Below are 19257 nucleotides of genomic sequence, written 5' to 3' on the forward strand. Positions count from 1 at the left end.
ATTCAACAAGCATCTATAGAATACCTACTATGTGCCAGGCATGGGGAGACTGTAACTGGCATATTCTAAATCCAGTCATGATCTCCTATCACTTAGAGCCCTGTGGGGGAGGGGGACAGACAATAAATAAGCATCTGATGAGTTACAAAGGAAGAAGCCTGCTGTCAAGGAAAGGGACCGTGTTCAGGGATGGGAATAATGGTGTGTGGGGAGTGGTCAGGAAAAGGGGGAGACATGAGCAATGATAATTGAAAGATAAGAAGTAGCTTGTTCTGCAAAGAACTGTCAGACAATTGTTTCTGGCAGAGAAAGGCCATGTAGGTAAGGACAGATGAACATTTTAGGGGGGCCCAAGCATGGAAAATACTACACAATCCATTAAAGCGTAGATATCACATGTGAAGCTGTAGAAAACCTCATCTCTATTATTATTATAAAAATTGTTTTTAAATGCTGTATAATAATACTTGATTAACTCTAGCTATATATTGGGCACTATACATGTTCCTTCCTAACAATGTTAGGGCTAGATGCTAGTAGTATCCCCATTTTACAGAAGAGGAAACTGAGGCCTAGAGAGGCTAAGGAATGTGGTCCCAGGTAATAAAGCAGGAAGAGGTGGAGCTAGTTCCCCACAAGCCTGTGTGACTCCAAACCTATGCCTGTAACCCTTGTATTAGCTTACCTGCCTTAACATTTGTGATTTTTAAAGCAGCTCTGCATTTTCTAATGTTCACAATTAGTATTTTGAAGTATGTGAATGTAATTATTTGGCTAAGCTTCTGATTTTAATGAGCGATATGAAATCTAAATCTTTAATTTGCTTATGAGTGGAGGAGAATAATTGCCACCTGATCTTGAGGTCACTGCCATAAACAGAAGGGTTTGCTTATTCAGCAGGATGTGCCTTTGAGGGGAGAAGCAAGCTAGTCTTCCAGGAGAGACAGTAGCAGGGCAGCTGCAGAACAGCTGCAGGGGATCCAGAGCCTCCAAGGAAGCAGGAGCTGGTGGTTGCAGGCCTCAAGCAGAGTAGAATCAGCATTCCTGGCTATTCAAGTCTTAGGGGCTTAAAATAAAATATTTGTGAAAGAGCATGGCAAGCTGTTTTTTGCAAACCTCTGGTGTTTCAAACCTCAGATATTTTTGGGTTAGGGGCAATCAATGCCAAGTGTACTTGTGGGTCTAAAAATGAAATTGCTGATACGTTGAATTTCCTTTGGTCTGGGGATTAATTTAAAACTAATTTTTTAAAGACCCGTTTAGCATGGATATTTTAAACGTCCTTCATTTAAAATCGTCCTGTAAGTGTGAATATGTATTTGCACTTCTTCAAACTTGATATATTCTTTAAATTATAAGATATTGTGTATTTAATTTTGAAGGTATATGGATACCTCTTTAATCAATGTTGATGTGCAACCAACTTACGTGCGAGTAATGATCAAGGGAAAGGTAAGTAGAACCCTGTAAACTATTACAATTTCAAAAGCTAAGCTTTGAACTAAGCTGTGGTTCCTCACTTTTTTTAAAGTATTATTAAAATAGAAAAAGGGCCCAGGCGCAGTGACTCATGCCTGTAATTCGAGCACTTTGGGAGGCCAAGGCAAGTGGATCACCTGAGATCAGGAGCTGGAGACCAGTCTGGCCAACGTGGTGAAACCCCATCTCTACTAAAACTACAAAATTAGCCAGGCATGGTGGCTCATGCCCATAATCCCAGCTCCTCGGGAGACTGAAGCAGGATAATTGCTTGAACCTGGGAGGTGGAGGTTGCAGTGAGTCAAGATCACCCCATTGCACTCCAGTCTGGGCTACTAGATTGAGATTCTGACTCAAAAATAAATAAATAGGCCGGGCGCAGTGGCTCAAGCCTGTAATCCCAGCACTTTGGGAGGCCGAGACGGGCGGATCACAAGGTCAGGAGATTGAGACCATCCTGGCTAACACAGTGAAACCCCGTCTCTACTAAAAATACAAAAAAACTAGCCGGGCGAGGTGGCGGGCGCCTGTAGTCCCAGCTACTCGGGAGGCTGAGGCAGGAGAATGGCGTAAACCCGGGAGGCGGAGCTTGCAGTGAGCTGAGATCCGGCCACTGCACTCCAGTCCGGGCGACAGAGCGAGACGCTGCCTCAAAAAAATAAATAAATAAATAAAAATAATAAAACAAAACTAAATAGAAAAAGGGGAAGCAAACAGAGTGCTATTTTTTAGCACATGATTTTATATATGGGAGTGGTATATGGTGGGAATGGCTGCTGACCATATGTAGTTGGATTTTATTAATATTTTAAACCTGGGTCTATTGTGTTACACTTTTTTCAGAGCTAATAACATAATCATATGTGTGGGAGCCTATGCATGAAATTAAATAGTACACCCATTCTGAATTGTCAGTGATTTCATTCATAACAACTATAATTTTATAATTTCTAAAATACCAATTTTTGCTAATTTAGGCTACTATGGGCTTGAAGATTAGCTGAAAGATTTTTAAATGGAAATACGTCGATTTTTTTTTGACAAGCCTTTCTCTATAAATTGCTTTTTAGTCATAAATGAACCCATGAGCACTTCACTGTTTGTGATTGACAGCTGTTCTTTAGACTATTTGTTAAAATAGGTAAAATAGTTCGTGCATAGAAAGCACAGCTCATATAAATATTTTTAATAAGTTTAAGCACATTTCTTAATTGAATGGTGTATCTTGAATTTGTAATGAAAATGTCCCTTGTAGTGACCCTCTCATGTAACGTCCTTGCGCTCAATGATACTTTCTACTTATTTTTTTCAGCCATTTCAGCTTGTCCTTCCTGCAGAAGTGAAACCCGATAATAGTTCTGCTAAAAGATCTCAGACAACAGGTCATTTGGTCATCTGCATGCCCAAGGTAGGTCATGTCATTTGGGTCAATTTCAAGTCTGGATATGAGGGTTCTTGAAGGAACTTGACCTGTCAGGACTAATGATGACTTCTGATTAAAGTACATTTTAGTTGGGAGCACCAGGAAATCTCATAGCAGCTGAGGTAGGAGAACAAAGGTCTGTGAGAACAAATAACTCAGACTGGGGTGTGTTTAGGGCCTAAGGTGGTTTATCCTTTCCTGAAAGAACTTAAGGAAATTAAACTTAAAAAAATTACTTTGTCCATAGAAAGAACTTGGATTCGTTATTACAAGTCATACGAATGACTTGGGATATTTCCTGCTGTAAGCTGCAGAAACCCTGAATAAAACTGGCTTTTATCATAAATAAATGGTTCATTTCTTGTAACAAGATAGGAGAAGGTGGGGGGTAGGGGGGCCAGGCACACTGGGTCAGGATCTTTCTGATATGTCAACTCTGTCCTCAGACTGGTTTTCTTCCACAAGATGTGCACTAGCAGTGACTTGGGCAGCATACTTTCTTGTTCCTATCTTGCATGAGATAAAAAGACAGAGGATCAGAGAAAGAAACGCAGAGAATCTCTCCCATCACAATGAAACAGAAGTTCCCCTGGACTCATTAGGTCAGTTTAGCTGAAGAGCCCACCAAGTCTTGATTAGCATAATCCTGAACCAATCTCTGGCCAAAAAGATGGTAGTACAATAGACTTCCATGGGTCCAGCATCCATGGATCCAACCAACCAGGAATCGAAAATATTCAGGAAAAGAAGTGTGTCTGTACTGAACATGTACAGGCTTTTTTTTCCCCTTGATTCCCAAGACAATACAGTATAATAGCTACTTACATAACATTTACATTGTACTAGGTGTTATAAGTAATCTAGAGGTGGTTTAAAATGTACAGATGTGTGTGGGTTATATACAAATACTATGCCATTTTTTACTGGAGACTTGAGCATCTGAAGATTTGGTGTCCAAGGGATGTCCTGGAACCAGTTCCCCACAGACACCAAGGGGTATTTTGATTGGTTTCTATTAATCATACCTCATCCCATAAGTTACGGGTAGGGTCGACTTTGCCCAAGTGGGTCGACTTTGCCCAAGACATTTAGATTTCAAAGGAGAAGAGTAGTAAAACAGTCAAAATTGGGTTCTGCTGATGAGGAAAAAGAGGAGAATGAGGGAATGTCAGCTATGAAGAGTACAAACTTGATTAACCAAAAAGATTTCTGTAATAATTTAATAATCCTGCATTTTCCTGTAGCCGATTTCCAACGGATTCATTATAGGTAATCAATTATGTATTTTTACTCAGAGGCAATAAAATAGCAAATACAATTTGTTGTCAAGTAATAAAATAACAAACACAACTGCGAGAATTGTACTGTCCTTGATGACTAAAACAAATTAAAGAAATGCTTCTATAGTAACCAGAATATTCTATAGGGAAATCTAACAGATAAGTTAATTACCTCAGTACTTTGATATAGACATTTGTGTAACACTGTGATTAGCAGCCTGTTGTTTTTGTGTCTGTGTGAAACTTCTAACTGGAAAACCAGACATTAAATAGAGACTGCTAATTCCTAAAGGGAAATCAAGACAGATGATCTGTGTGTCTTTTGCAGGGTGCCAGGCAATTGCTGAGAAAAGCTCTACTGTCACTGTTTATGAGTCTTAAACAACTGCAGCATTCTTTTCCCCTCTTCCTTTTTGTTTTTTATCTGTCTAAATTTTTCACATCAAAAACACATGAAAATAATAAATGGCTTATTGAGGAAAAAGCATTTTAGAAGTACTTGATTGGAGATGAAATAATTTTTATATATATGGACTAGGAATAGTTCTATTTTCCTCATTAATAAATTAGGAATAATATTTTCCCTTGAGGGATATATTTTTTAAGATTTTCGACTACTGTGTTAAAGTAATATTGATGTAGAAGTTCATTGTCTTCTATCATTATTCCTTTTAAAAGATAGATAGTAAAAACAAACTTTGGGGAATAATTTCTTGCTGAAAATTAATCATCTTTTTCATCCGTAAGTAGTTATTTGCAAGGACTTTGAAGCTCAAACAACAGATTTTATAAACCACCAAAAGTTAAAAAAATTCTAATTTCATGTATACTTAATATTAAAAATGTATATTTCTGAAAATTAACATCTTTCTAATTATTATTGATTAAAACATTTTAAGTACCAAAGTTTAGTCCATGGAGCTATACTGTATTAGTCTAGACTTACGAACTTACTGTAGAATTGTGTGAGTCTGACCCGCATTATAATTACTGAGGGAAATTCTTGGAGTTATGAAACATACTATAAGAATCAACCTTTGTCCATCATCGACAAATTGATGAAGAAACTGTGATGTGTGTGTGTCACTGTTTAATATGCTAAAATATCATTCAGCCCTAAAGAGAGTGAGATTTTGCCATTTGCCACAACATGAATGAACCTGGATATTATGCCAAGTGAATTAAGCTAGACACAGAAAGAGAAATATTGCATGATGTCATTTACATATGGAATATTAAAAACAAATTCAAATGTACAGAGATAGAGAACAAACAGTGGTTACCAGTGATGAGGGGGATGGTGGATGGAGGAAGTAAATGAGAAGGTCAGAGGGTACAAATTAGCAGGTACGGAGGGTGAACAAGTCTAGAGATGGAATGTATAAGATGATAATTATGGGTAATAAAATTGTACTGTATTTGGGATTCATGCTAAATGAGTAAGTTTAGCTGCTCACTCTTGCCACAAAAAGAAAAAATGATGAGTAGCTCTGAGAGATGATGGATATTTTAATTTACTTCAATATAGTAGCCTTTTTATTACTATCTATGTGTATCCCATAACATCATGTTGTATGCCATAAATATACACAGTAACATCTATTCTTTAAAAAAGATACTTCACAATCTATGCATCCAACAGAGGACTAATATCCAGAGTCTACAAAGAACTTAAAGAAATTATCAAGAAAAAAGCAAACAATCCCATGAAAAATTGGGCTAAGGACATGAATAGACACTTCTCAAAAGAAAATAACAGATTGCCAACAAACATGAAAAATTCTCAGCATCACTAATGATCAGGGAAATGCAAATCAAAACCACAATGTGATACCACCTTATTCCCACAAGAATGGCCATTATCAAAAATATTTTTAAAATAGACATTGGTATGGATGCCATGAAAAAGAGCAAGAACACTTCTACACTGCTGGTGGGAATGTTAACTAGTATAACCACTATGGAAAACAGTGTGGAGATGCCTTAAAGAGCTAAAAGTAGAACTGCCATTTGATCCCACAATCCCACTACTGGGTATCTACCCAGAGGAAAAGAATTTATTATACAAAAATATACCTGCATACACATTTATAGCAGCACAATTATCTATTGCAAAAATGTGGAACCAACCCAAATGCCCATCAGTCAATTAGTGTATAAACTGTAAACACACACACACACACACACACACATATATATATATATAATGGAATACTACTCAGCCATAAATGGAATACTACTCAGCCATAAAAACTAATGAATTGAATTAATGGCATTTGTAGCAGCCTGGATGGGACTGGAGACTATTCTTCTAAGTGAAGTAACTCAGGAATGGAAAAGTAAACACCGTATGTTCTCATTCATTAAGTGGGAGCTATGAGGATGCAAAAGCATAAGAAGGATACAGTGGCCTTTGGGGACTAGGGGGAAAGGGTGGGAAGAGGATGAGGGATCAAATATTACAAATTAGGTTCAGTATATATTGCTCGGGTGATGGGTGCACCATCATCTCACAAATCACCACTCAAGAAGTTACTCATGTAACCAAATACCATCTGTTCCCCCAAAACCTATGGAAATAAAAAAATAAATAAAATAAAACGTGTAACATAAAATGTACCAACTTGAAAAAAAGAACACTGTATAATTGGAATGCCTTTGGCTTCAAGTAACAGAAACCCCTTACTCAAAGTGGTTTAAATAATAAAAAAAATACACTTGTTCACCTAAAAAAAAAAGGATCACATAGACACTTAAATACAATTTCAATTCATTCACAGTATAGTATTGTCAACATATTAAGTGATATTTAATAGTTCTAGAATAGTCTTTAATACTTTTTAATATTTGGATACTTTAAATCAATTTTTAAAATACTAGATTTGATGTTGAGTAGTTCCCTCTTTGTGTCAGCATTTGTAAAGAATACTGTGAAGGGCTGACCTTGTTTTGTCTATACGTGGGATGATTGTATCATGTGAATTCAATGATAATCTTTGTATACATTTTCTAGGGACACATTTGTCATTGAATCCACAAGTCTCTGATATTTCATATTAGATACTTCATTCAGCATTTTTTCATGATGTCAAATTAATATTTTTCTCTTTTCTTGCTCCTAAATGAGGCTGGATCTATACACTCTGGGTAGTGACCAATAGGCAAATTTCATGATTCTGTCTTTCCCCTGTCATGTGGGTCATGGCTATGTTTTGTGTTGCTGCCGTGTCAGTGGATGTTCCTAGCTCAGCCCCTTGTTCCAGGAGGTTTCACTTTGTGCTAGCTCTGCAATCCCAGATGCTTCCCAACACTCACCACTGGGTCGATGGCATACTACGTATTGCTGTAATAAATATGCAAATATCATAGTCCCTAGTATATGGCCAGGACTGTTGTCTCCATTTGCCATCTTTATATCTTACCTTGTGGGTATCACATTTCCCAGAAAGTCAGTTGTAACTGTACTTCCTCTACCATTTTAACAAGGGTGACTGTCTAGGCTAGAAGTGGCAGGTGAAGTAGTAGACGAGGTGTACTCTGGCCATCTCATAAAGATAGCATCCAGCAAGGGGGGAATCACAAAAAATGGTACACCTGCACAGAGCACTTACCAGGAACGGAGCCTGCAGGACTGGAAGTTGCTCTGGGTGAGTCAGCAAGTGAGTGGTGAGTGAATGGGAAGGTCCAGGACCACTGTACACTACTGTGGCTTCATACACAGTGTACCCTTAGGACACACTAAATTTACTTTTTAAAAGGTTTCTTTCTTCAACAATAAATTAGCTAACTGTAACATTTTTACTTCATAAGCTTTGTAATTTTTTCCCTAAGTTTTGACTCCTATGATAACATTTAGCTTAAAACACAAATACATTATACAGCTGTACAAAAAATTTCCTTTCCTTATACTCATATTCTATATGCTTTTTTTCTATTTCTAAACATTTTTGGCCAGATGCAATGGCTCATGCCTGTAATCCCAGCACTTTGGAAGGTTGGGGCAGGAGCCCAGGAGCTTGAGACCAGCCTGGGCAACATAGTGAAGCCCAATTTGCACAAAAATGAAAATAAAAATCAGCCAGGACCTGTGACTCATGCCTGTAACCCCAGCTACTCAGGAGGCTAAGGCAGAAGGATGGCTTGAACCTGGGAGGTAGAGGCTACATTGAGCCTAGGAAGTCCAGAGGCTACATCGAGGCTGCACTGAGTGCACCACCGCACTCCAACCTTGATAACAGAGCAAGACCCTGTCTCAAAAAATAAAAATTGTTTAATATTTTATTTGTTTACTTTTTAAAACTTTTTGTTAAAGACTCAAACACACACATTAGCCTAGGCCTACACAGGGTCAGGATCATCAGTCTCTCTGTCTTCTGCCTCCACATCTTATCCTACAGGAAAGTCTTCAGGGACAACATTATTTTTTTAAATGTAAGTGGAGGGAGCACACTCTAATATAATGATAAGAAGTATAGCACAATTAAACATATAAATCAGTAACATAGTCATTTATCATCACTATCAAGTATTATGTACTGTACATAATTGTATATGCTATACTTTTATATGACTGGCAGTGCAGTAGGTTTGTTTATGCCAGGACCACCACAAACATGTGAGTAATTCATTGTTCTACTACATTAAGATAGTTACAGTGTCAGTAGGCAATAGGAATTTTTCAGATCCATTATAATTTTATGGGACCACCATTGTATATGTGGTCCATTGTCATTGGAAATGCCATTATGTGACACATGACTGTATATGTAAATCAGACCAAGTCACTCTTCCCATTTTATTCAGAGTTAAAGGCAGAGTCCCCTGATAACCTGTCCCCCCCACCCCATTATCTCCCTGACATCATCTTCTACCACTTTCTTCCTAGTCATTGCAGCCACATTGGCTTCCTTGCTATTTCACAAACATGGCAAGCATCTTTCTACTTCAGGACTGTTGCCCTTGCTGTTCTTTCCGCCGGAATGTCCTTCCCCCAGATGTCCTCATAATTCGCTTTCTGATCTCTTTCAGGTTGCTGCTCAAGTGTCACTATATCACTGAGGCCCTTCCTGATACCCATATTTATAAGACATCTCCTCCCAGTCTCAGCATTCTGTATCCCTATTCCTGCTGTATTCTAAATCTCCTGTTCCTGCTGTACAGTCTAAATATTTAATTGCTTATTTCTTTTTCTGTTTTCCCCAACAAGAATTTAAGCTTTATGAGAACAGGGAGTGTTATCTGTCCTTGTCAATGGCACCTAGAACAGAGCCTGGCAAAGATTAAGTCTTTAGTAAATTTTTGTTGAATGAGTGAATACCTTAAATGTATCTTTAAAATACATTTTAATATTTAGAATTTGCATCTCCCCTAAACTACTCTCCCTCTCAACTATTTCCTCATTGTTTTTCTATACATATTATTCCGGATTAACTTTAAAATGAGTTTCTCAAATTCCACCTCTGAAAAGGCTGTTGGAATTTTTATTGCCATGGATTTAGAGGCAGTGGGAAGAAATGATTAAGGGAATGGGCTCTGGAGCCAGAGACCCTGAATTAAATTCTGATATTCACTCAGCAACTATGTGACTCTAGCAAATTATTCATCTCTCTGTACCTCAGATTACTCATTCATAAAATGATGTCAGTAGTAATTGAGGCCTCAAAAGGTTGTTTTGAGGATTATACAAATGAATATAAATAAAGTACCTAGGACAGTGCTTGGGACATAATACACACTACATTAATGTTTACTGTTAATATTATTCATTGCTAGTAATGCATATTATTAAATAATATCAATTACTACTAGCTAACATTTTATAATTATTAAGATTGCATTGAATTTATAGATTGTAATAGGAAGGAATTGATGTATTTACATTATCAAAACTGGATATTCAATAATGTGTTTCTCCATTATTACTCTTATTATATGTCCATTAGAAGGTTTTCTTTATTGGTAGTTTTCTCTTTATAGTTGCTACACATGTCTTAAGTTTATTTATAGATATTATATGTATGATTTTAGTTCTATTTTGGTTGGGGTTATTCCCCATCACATTTTCTAAGAGTTTATGTCTGGCCTTCATCCAAGTTCTTTAAAATGTGTAGTCAAACTAAGTTCTATGTACATAATCTTTTCATCATCGTCCTGAGGATATCTAGCATATGATTTTACCACAGTCCAACTTAAGATTTAACTGGAATTTTGCATGCACTGAGAGGTTTTTTCACTCGCATCAAGTCATTAAATTAAACTGCCATCTCAATTCTTAAATGACAAGTTACAGGAACACTCCAAGAGTATGCTTCATGATTTCCTTTGGGTGTTTCTTCAGAATAATTAACTGAGATTAAGGAAGTTGCCATGTGAACTGAACAGCAAATATATTTACCACTTCAGTTGGTGAATATCTTGCTTAATTGTGTTTGTCCTGAGCACAAGAAGTGAAGGTCACATATTAAGGTCAATAATGCAGACCATACTTCTAAAGAAACACAATCTCAAACCAACCTCCTCCTTCTTAGTTGCACATGTTCCACAGCACTTTTTCTCTGCTCAAATATACTTGTGATAAGCTCAACACAAATGCACTTTTATTCTCTGATTGTCAAGTGGGTCTATAGGGTTGCCTGGGCATCTTGCTAGGTTTTCTTGTTTCATCCATACTTCTGCTCTTTTATTTCTCATTCTCAGCTCATTTATAAAACTTCCAACTAAAGTTCATCCCTGAAATTTCTAACTGAAAAAAGTGGAAGCCTCAAAAGATAATTTCCACAAACTTCAACCATGATGGCTACCAACCTACCTGCATTTATATCCCCTGTGCAACCTGGCCTTCCTTCCTTCCTAATTCTATGAGTGAACTCTCTGTGGTGTATGCAATCCCTCTAGATGTGTTGGATCCTATTTCCACTTGCTTTTAAAAGACTCCCCACCCTGCCCCCACCTTTGGCAGTTCTCTGCTCTCTATACTTTTTCTTTGAATGTCACCTCTCTGAATCTTACATTAGAAAACATTCTGAAAGGTCTCCCCTCTTAACAAAGACAGAACAAAATAAAAACATCCCCCTCTGTTTATTGCCCTGGTCCACTTTATTGCAAAAAGACGCCTCTATTTGCTGTTTCAAATCTTTTCTCATTATCTCTCAAATCAACTCCAATTAGGCATTATCTCCTCCCCACCCCCTCCACTAAAACATCTCTCTTTGATGTCTCCGATAACCTCCAGATTACTAACCCTAGTGATCATCCCTGGGTCCTCCTGGTATTTAACCTTTTAGTAGGCTTTTTACCCCTTATGCAGTTCTCCATTTTTAAACCCTTGCTTACTTGGGTTTCAATACACGGCTTTCACTCTACCACCAGATACTTCTGTCCACTGGAGTCCTTTGCCATCAGGTGCTTCATTGCTGGTTGTTTTTTATACCTAGGCTTCTGCAAGTTGGTGTGTGCAATAGTTCAATTCTGAGGCCTCTGTTCTTCTCTATTTGTACTCCTTCCTACATACTACCATCTTCTCTCATAACACCTCTACAGCTCTGTCATCTGCTAATAGCCAACTAAGTCATAAGGAACGACAATCACACTGAGAACTCAGGAAGATGGACTGCATATTTTAAAAACATCTTAATAGTACCAATACCTGCCAAGATAGTGAATAGCCACTGTCCTCTGAACAAAAAGAATCCTTCAGTGACCACATGGGTGGGAAGAAAACAGCTGAAGTCCAGAGCCTGCCAAAAAGGGGACTCTAATAAATCGCTCTCACTTTGGGATGTGATTCTGAAGGATTGTAACCTCTGAGTAAGGTGAGTAAGATGTAAACCAATCATCAGAAGTCCTCACAGCCTGTCCTCACACTATCTAACTTGGACTTGAGCTTGAGTGAAGGTTGTCTCAGATAAGTAACACATGCCTGGCAAAACCCAGTGAAAATCCTTTCTAGAAGAGGCAGGCTCAAATTATATATATTATAAACATACATGCATATGTACGTATGTGTGCTGTGTGTGTGTATATATATATTTTTTTTCAATTAAGTATCCAGTATGCAAAGATAAACTACATACACCCTGAAAGACTTTACCACCTTTGGAGATATATCTACAATTATGACTATTTAGCAAAAATTGTATATGCTCTGTGATAAACAGTTTAAACAACTCACTTTCTGCAATAACCCTGTAACCTAGGGATTTTTATTATCCAGATTACTTAATGAGGCTGGCTGAGGTTATATAAATTTCCCAAGTTCATAAATAGATGTGTCATGTCATAGAAAACACTAGATTGGGGTCATTAGTTCTCTTCTTTCAGAATCCTCTAGTAAATGTGATATTTAGACACACCATTTAGGCTCTCGCTTTTATCCTTATACCAGTTAATAATAAACACAAAGACATAGCCACTATTTATTGAACATTTACCATGTGCCACACACGGTGTTGAATACTTTGAACATCTTACGGAGTAGGGGTGATTATCCTCATTTTGCAGAGGAGGAAATGAAATTCTGATGTTGCCTTAAATCATAGGATATGTTTCCAAATGAACACAAACAATGCCTCATAATTTTCATCTACAGCCAGATTACTTTTGGATCATTAGCAGCTTAAACTAGCAAAGCGCTTCACCTTTAAAATTTTGTTCCCAGTATTTCTACTCTAAAATAAGGAAGTGGTTTAGGGTATTTCATGAGTATCAGTATCTTTGCAGTCTGTATTCTCCAGTGAAATTCCCCCCTAACCCCACTAAGAAAACTGTTGAGGATCAAATGTAAATACAATGAAATGTATCCTTTCTTCCATGATTCTTCATACCACTTTAATTGGAAGACACCTGCATAGTTACCCAGCTTGTTGTCAACTGGGAGACAAGGAAATACGCATTATTTGCAGATAATTCTTTTCTTCAAGGTTACAGAGAAGCCTCTTTTCAAAATCATGGGCATCCTCTCTAAAACCTTGCCTAGCCTCCTCCTGGACCAAGGGGTTGTCTTTTGTCTGTGTTTCCTGGAAGTGAAATAAACAAATGTCACTTAAATAATGAAATTTATTGCTGTCAACTTCATACATTCTTGTCAGAATAAACATATAGTAGATACCAGATGAAGGTCAGGCCCTAGCTGCTCAAAAGTTAAGTCAGATCTCACCAGGAGCTCCCTGCACAGCTGACCTTGATCCAGGAATGGAATCAGCTTTGTGGGCACTGGAAACTCACAGGCCTCCTGTTGCGAGGTGAGGCTCCTAGGTGTGAGGGAGAAGGGCTCCTCAGGGCTACACCCAGGGCAGGTGGTGCTCTCAAGAATGGCAGTGCTCGGTGGGCTCTGGGGAGCAGCCACATCTTGAAACAGACCCATCAACTGCATCTTTCTTGTATTCTTTATCTCCATTAATCTGTATACGATTATTTTAAAAATGAAATAAGAGGTGACCCAAGGCTAGCTCTCCACTGGTCAAGTGCTGTCTCTGTCCCTGACTGCAAAGGCTCCCAACACTGTCTTTCTGTGACTTGGTTTTATAGCTTCTACAGAACTGCAAAGCTGCCACTTAAAATGGGCTTTGTCCCTTTTTCCCATTGGCCAGTGGGGGTGGGTGACAGGTCATTCTTCTTATTGCCAGCAATGGGGAGGAAAACATAAGATAATATCAGACAACAATTCAAGGCCATAGACTGTGGCAATCCCTGCACAGCTGTCCCTCGTCGAACAGATCTCACCACAGTCCCTTCGAGACTGGGAACCAGGCTGATGCCTCCATCACTCTGGATCCTCACAGGGGGCAACAGGAGAGGGAGTGTGGCTCTTTGTTTCATTCTGGTGTTCCTGATATTGAAGCTTTCTCCTAGGCAGTGAGGCTAAAGTAGGCAAGTCAGCCTGATTATTTGCTCACTTGATCACTACTGTGAACAACACTACTGTGAGTGAGAGAAGCCTCCGGTCCTGGGTACTTAGCCTGCAGTCAGACAGAGGGGTTGACTTCAGGATGTCATTTTGTTCCTAAGGCGCAAAACCCTCTCCAGCATCTTTAGAGACTGTCTCTAGCAAGACTGTAAAAGAAAATTTTCTTTTCATTTTATACGTTATTCTCAGTCTTAATGTTTGTCCTAACTTAATAAAATATTTTCAGTTTTAGACTGCAGTGTGTGAATGATCTTCTATGGGGAACTGTCAGAAGAGTGACCTTCCAAGTAGGAAATAATTTTGAAGGAATCAGTTGATAGTTAGATTTGCTCTCTGGTTACACAAGGCCATATAACTGCCTTGTGTAACTGTCAGTGTTGATTTTACATATACGTATCAGTAACTGCATCTTTACAAATTTTCCTCATAATATAAATATTAGCAAATTATGAGCCTAAGAATCAATGACATTTTGTATGCACCTGCCAATTGACGGGCCACATAAATGCATGGTCAGGATGGACTTCCTATCCTGCCATCTTGCTGATATCCAGCCTCAATAATTTAAAATGGTCAAATGGACCCATGACTTCCTTGTGTAGACCAGCTCCTCCCATAGTCCTCCTTGTCTCAGAAAATGGCGCCATCAACTGATACCTAGTTGTTCAAGTCAATGATTAGGAGGCATCCTTAACTACATCTTGTGGGCACCACTACTGAAATATATCCCAAATTCAGTTACTTAGCACCACTCCCACCGTCACCTCCCATCAAGCCAGTGTCCTCCCCCAACTGGACTACCTTGGACAGCCTTCTCACTGTTTGCCCTGCTCTGTTCTTTCCACTCTTTGATACTTTCTCCATAGGGAAGCCAGAATGCCCTTTTATTTATTGTTTTGTTTATAGTTGAGTTTTAAAATATTTTTTTCTTTCCTATTATGAAATTATTACTGTTGAAATACAATAAAATGTAAAGAAAAAAATAACTCATGGTCCCACTATCCAAATAAACATTTTGTTTTGTTTCTTTTCAGTCTTTTGTCTGTGCCCAGGTGTAATTATTTCAAAGTGATTGCTATTTGTTTATTTTTTAAAGAAGTAAATTTTGCAAAATAAAAATGTACATCTTGCAAATAATAGCCATATTCCCTTGTTGAAACCTACCAATGACTTTCCATGGCACTTGAAATATATTCAGACTTCTTGTTGTGGCCCAGAAGGTTGTTACAAGGTAGTTTCTGCCTGTTTCTGGTGCCTTCTTCCACTTTTCTCCTCTCATATTCTGGACACAACTTTTTTTTTTCTCTCTCTCTCTCTCTTTCTGGAACACAGACGATTCTAATAAGGTTCTGAAACACAGGAGGTTCTAATAAGGTTCTGGAATACAGAAGGTTCCAATAAGGTTCTGGAACCTTATTCCCACTGGCAGGACTTTTGTGTTTTCTGTGCTTTTTTTGTTAAAAGCATTTCTGCCCCTCTCTCTGTTTATATCTGTATTAGTCTGTTTTCACACTGCTATAAATAAATATCCAAGACTGGGTAATTTATAAAGGAGAAAGGTTTAATTGACTCACAGTTCCATGCACCTGGGGAGACCTCCAGATCACAGTGGAAGGTGAAGGGGAAGCAAACTTGGACCATGGCAGCAGGAGAGAGAGTGTGTGAGAGAGCCAGAGAGAGAGTGTGTGAGACATCCAGAAATACTACCATTTATAAAATCATCAGATCTCGGCCGGGCGCGGTGGCTCAAGCCTGTAATCCCAGCACTTTGGGAGGCCAAGACGGGCGGATCACGAGGTCAGGAGATCGAGACCATCCTGGCTAACACTGTGAAACCCCGTCTCTACTAAAAAAACACAAAAAACTAGCCAGGCGAGGTGGCGGGCGCCTGTAGTCCCAGCTACTCGGGAGGCTGAGGCAGGAGAATGGCGTGAACCCGGGAGGCGGAGCTTGCAGTGAGCTGAAATCCGGCCACTGCACTCCAGCCTGGGCGACAGAGCGAGACTCCGTCTCAAAAATAAATAAATAAATAAATGAATAAATAAATAAATAAATAAATAAATAAACTCATCAGATCTCATGAGAATTCACTCATTATCGTAAGAGCGTCATGGGGGAAACCACCCCCATTCTTGGTACCAATTTCCTATGTTGGTCCGTTCTCACACTGCTCTAAGGAACTGCCTGAGACTGGGTAATTTACAAGGAAAACATATTTAATTGACTCACAGTTCTGCATGGTTTGGGAGGCCGCAGGAAACTCACAGTCGTGGTGGAAGGGGAAGCAGGCGCATCTTACATGGCAGCAGTTGAGAGCGTGTGAAGGAAGTGAAGGGGGACGAGCCCCTTATAATAAAACCATCAGGTCTCCTAAGAACTCCCTCACTACGAAGAGAACAGCCTGGGGGAAACCACCCCCGTGATCTAATCGCCTCCCTCCCTCCACACCCGGGGATTACAGGTCCCTCCTTGACACATGGGGATTACAATTCCAGGTGATATTTGGGTGGGGACACGGAGCCAAACCTTTTCGTATAAAATGGTTTTTATACAAACCAAATTGAGCCAAACAGATTTGTATTAAAATATACAAATCTGTTTCCTTTGTATTATGCAGGTTTGGGCTCAAATATACATTTTTAGAGGGACCTTTTTTTTGAATACCAGAGCTAACATAGCCAGTCACAATCTCTCAGTCATCTTTCTCAGCCACATTACTTGGTTTATTTTATCACAGTATTTATTACTGTATGAAATGGCCTTATTTGTTAAATTTTGTGTGATTTGTCGTTACCTGTCTAAATGTGGGGATTATGAGAGAAGAGACCTCGATTCAGCCAATGATGGAGTAGTACTTGCCTTCCAGTAAATAAATATTACAACAAATATATATTAGTTGAAGAATGAAACCTCCAAAGTTTCTTATTCATTACTTATCATGCCTTATCTGATTTTTGAATATTTTCTGTTAGCCAGTCATTTGCTTATTATTTTATTCTGCTTATTATTTGTAAAATAAGCAGAAGTTTTGGCTTTGGTGAATTCTCATATGTTATTTTATTTCTATTTTGGTGATTACTTCCTTTTTCCTATTTATGACATCTTTAGCTTTAAAGATATTCTCCCACATTTTCTTTTAGAAGCTTTACCATTTTCGCTTTTACTTTTAAGTCTGGGATTCATTTCAGATGGATTTTTATGTATGGTATGTAGTAGTGGATAAGGGCCATTTTTTTTTTCTCTTATGGATTTGAAGATCTAGCCCAAAAGATTTTACTTTCCCCATTGAGTTGCTTCAGCACCTTTGTCAAAAATCAATGGCCTCATAAGGAAGGGTCTATTTTTAGGCCTGTATTTTTTTCCCATTGATCTCTTTATCCTTATGCCAATACTACCCTGTACTAATAATTTTAGCTTTATAATACACCTTTAAGGCTGCAATTCTAACGGTTTGTTTGTTTCTTTTCGATGATCATTTTGTTTATTATTTGTATCGGTATATAAATTTAGAAATCAGTTTATCAATTTTCATACAAAAACATTGTTGGGATGCTAATTAGGATTTTATTGAATCTGTAGGTCAATCTGGGAAGATCTGACATCTTAACATTATTAAGTTTGCCAATGTATGGTCATGAGGTGTCTCTCTATGGGTGTTCTAAAATTTGTTTCTCAACAGCAACTTGTCATTTTCAAGGTAAAAGTCATTGGGCATTACATATATATATGTACGTGTATATATATATGCACATATATGTATGTATATATTCTTTGAAATTTATTATTTTTAGCTGTCAGAAACTTCTATCGTACTGAACAAATATCTTCTTTTACTGAGCTCAACAGAAAGTTTGTAACACTTTACTTGATTTCTCCATTGTATGAGATATTGTTGGATTCTCCTCTTCCTTTTAATCTTGCTCTTAGTTTTATATAATCATGTACTCCTATTCTTTCTTCTACCTTTCTGTCCTTCTTTTGCAGTCCTTTTTTGTAAGTACATCTTCCTTTGCTCATTTCTTAAATGTTCACTTTCTTTTGTGTTTCTTATCCAACTCTCCTCATTCTTACCCTCTCCTGATTGATCTTATCCATTGAATTGGCTTCGGTTCCTTCCTAAGTATGATGGACTTTTAAATATGTATCTGCAGGATTTTCAGTTAAAATCTGAACTCTATTTCCCTTCCCACCTTACTACACCTCCCAAATCCCTTTTCTTAATGAATATTACCATCATCCACCCACTTGATATCATCTTTGTCATCTCCCTCTATCATCACTCTTTACATTCAGGTCTGCTAGATTTTTACCTCCTTCATACTTCAAATTCATTCTTTCTCTTTAATGCCGCTGTCTTTGTCTTGGCAGAGATAACAATTATCTCTTACCCTATTACTACAATGGTATTATAAATAGACTTCCTCTTTTCAGATTTTATTTCAATATATACTTTGCTTTCCAGCAACCTTCCAAAAGTACAGACTTTATGGTGCCAGTTTCTCCTTTTATGAAGCCTATTAGTGGGGTCCCTCTCATCTTTAGAATAAAGTTATAACCGCTGAAACAGCCTACAATTCCTGCATGCTGTAGACCCTGCTTACATCCACAACCTCAGCTCCTACTATCTCCCCTTCTAAAGCCCATGCATTAGGAATATGGAACAACTTACAGTTCCAGGAACTTGCTATTCTCTCTTACTTTTGTGCAAGTTTTCCTTCTCTGTGAGAGATACTTTTCCTCCTTTCAACTGGATATTCCTTTTCTAGCTCAGATAATGCTCCCTTGGGAAATTTCCTTGAGCCCCCAAAGCTGGGATATGTCTGTCCATGATGCTCCTACAGCACCCTGCATTTATTCTCTGTCTTATTGATCTCAGTGCCCTAAAGCTGTGTGCTGACTTGTTTTTTCTTCTACTAAACCATAAGCTCCCTGAAACAAGAACTGTGTCTAGTTCAGTGGTGTGTTGTAAGTACTCAAAAAAATACCCGTTGATTGAAATTGAGTGAATTAATGTATATTTTAAAATAAAATTGGAGGATATTGGCTATTTGGAAAACATTAGTTCGTCAAATACACCTTACACCAAAATGAATTTCATATGGATTTTAAAGAATTGAGTATTATTTTAAAAGCATTAAGAAAATAAATAAAGATAAATATCTACTTTCATT

General features: G+C 38.0%; 1 protein-coding gene across 2 annotated transcripts in view; it reads left to right on the forward strand.

Annotated features, from left to right (window-relative positions):
- LRRC6 (leucine rich repeat containing 6) overlaps nt 1-19257 on the forward strand; it is a 92900-nt gene that overhangs the window by 53730 nt on the left and 19913 nt on the right. For both annotated transcript variants that reach the window (XM_011938163.1, XM_011938162.1), the window contains exons 9-10: nt 1383-1452; nt 2792-2887. In XM_011938163.1, coding sequence (XP_011793553.1) covers nt 1383-1452; nt 2792-2887 — 166 coding nt within the window. The remainder of the gene's footprint in view (nt 1-1382; nt 1453-2791; nt 2888-19257) is intronic.

This window comes from Colobus angolensis, unplaced genomic scaffold (assembly GCF_000951035.1).
Source record: "Colobus angolensis palliatus isolate OR3802 unplaced genomic scaffold, Cang.pa_1.0 Scaffold17, whole genome shotgun sequence".
Classification (NCBI taxonomy): domain Eukaryota; kingdom Metazoa; phylum Chordata; class Mammalia; order Primates; family Cercopithecidae; genus Colobus; species Colobus angolensis.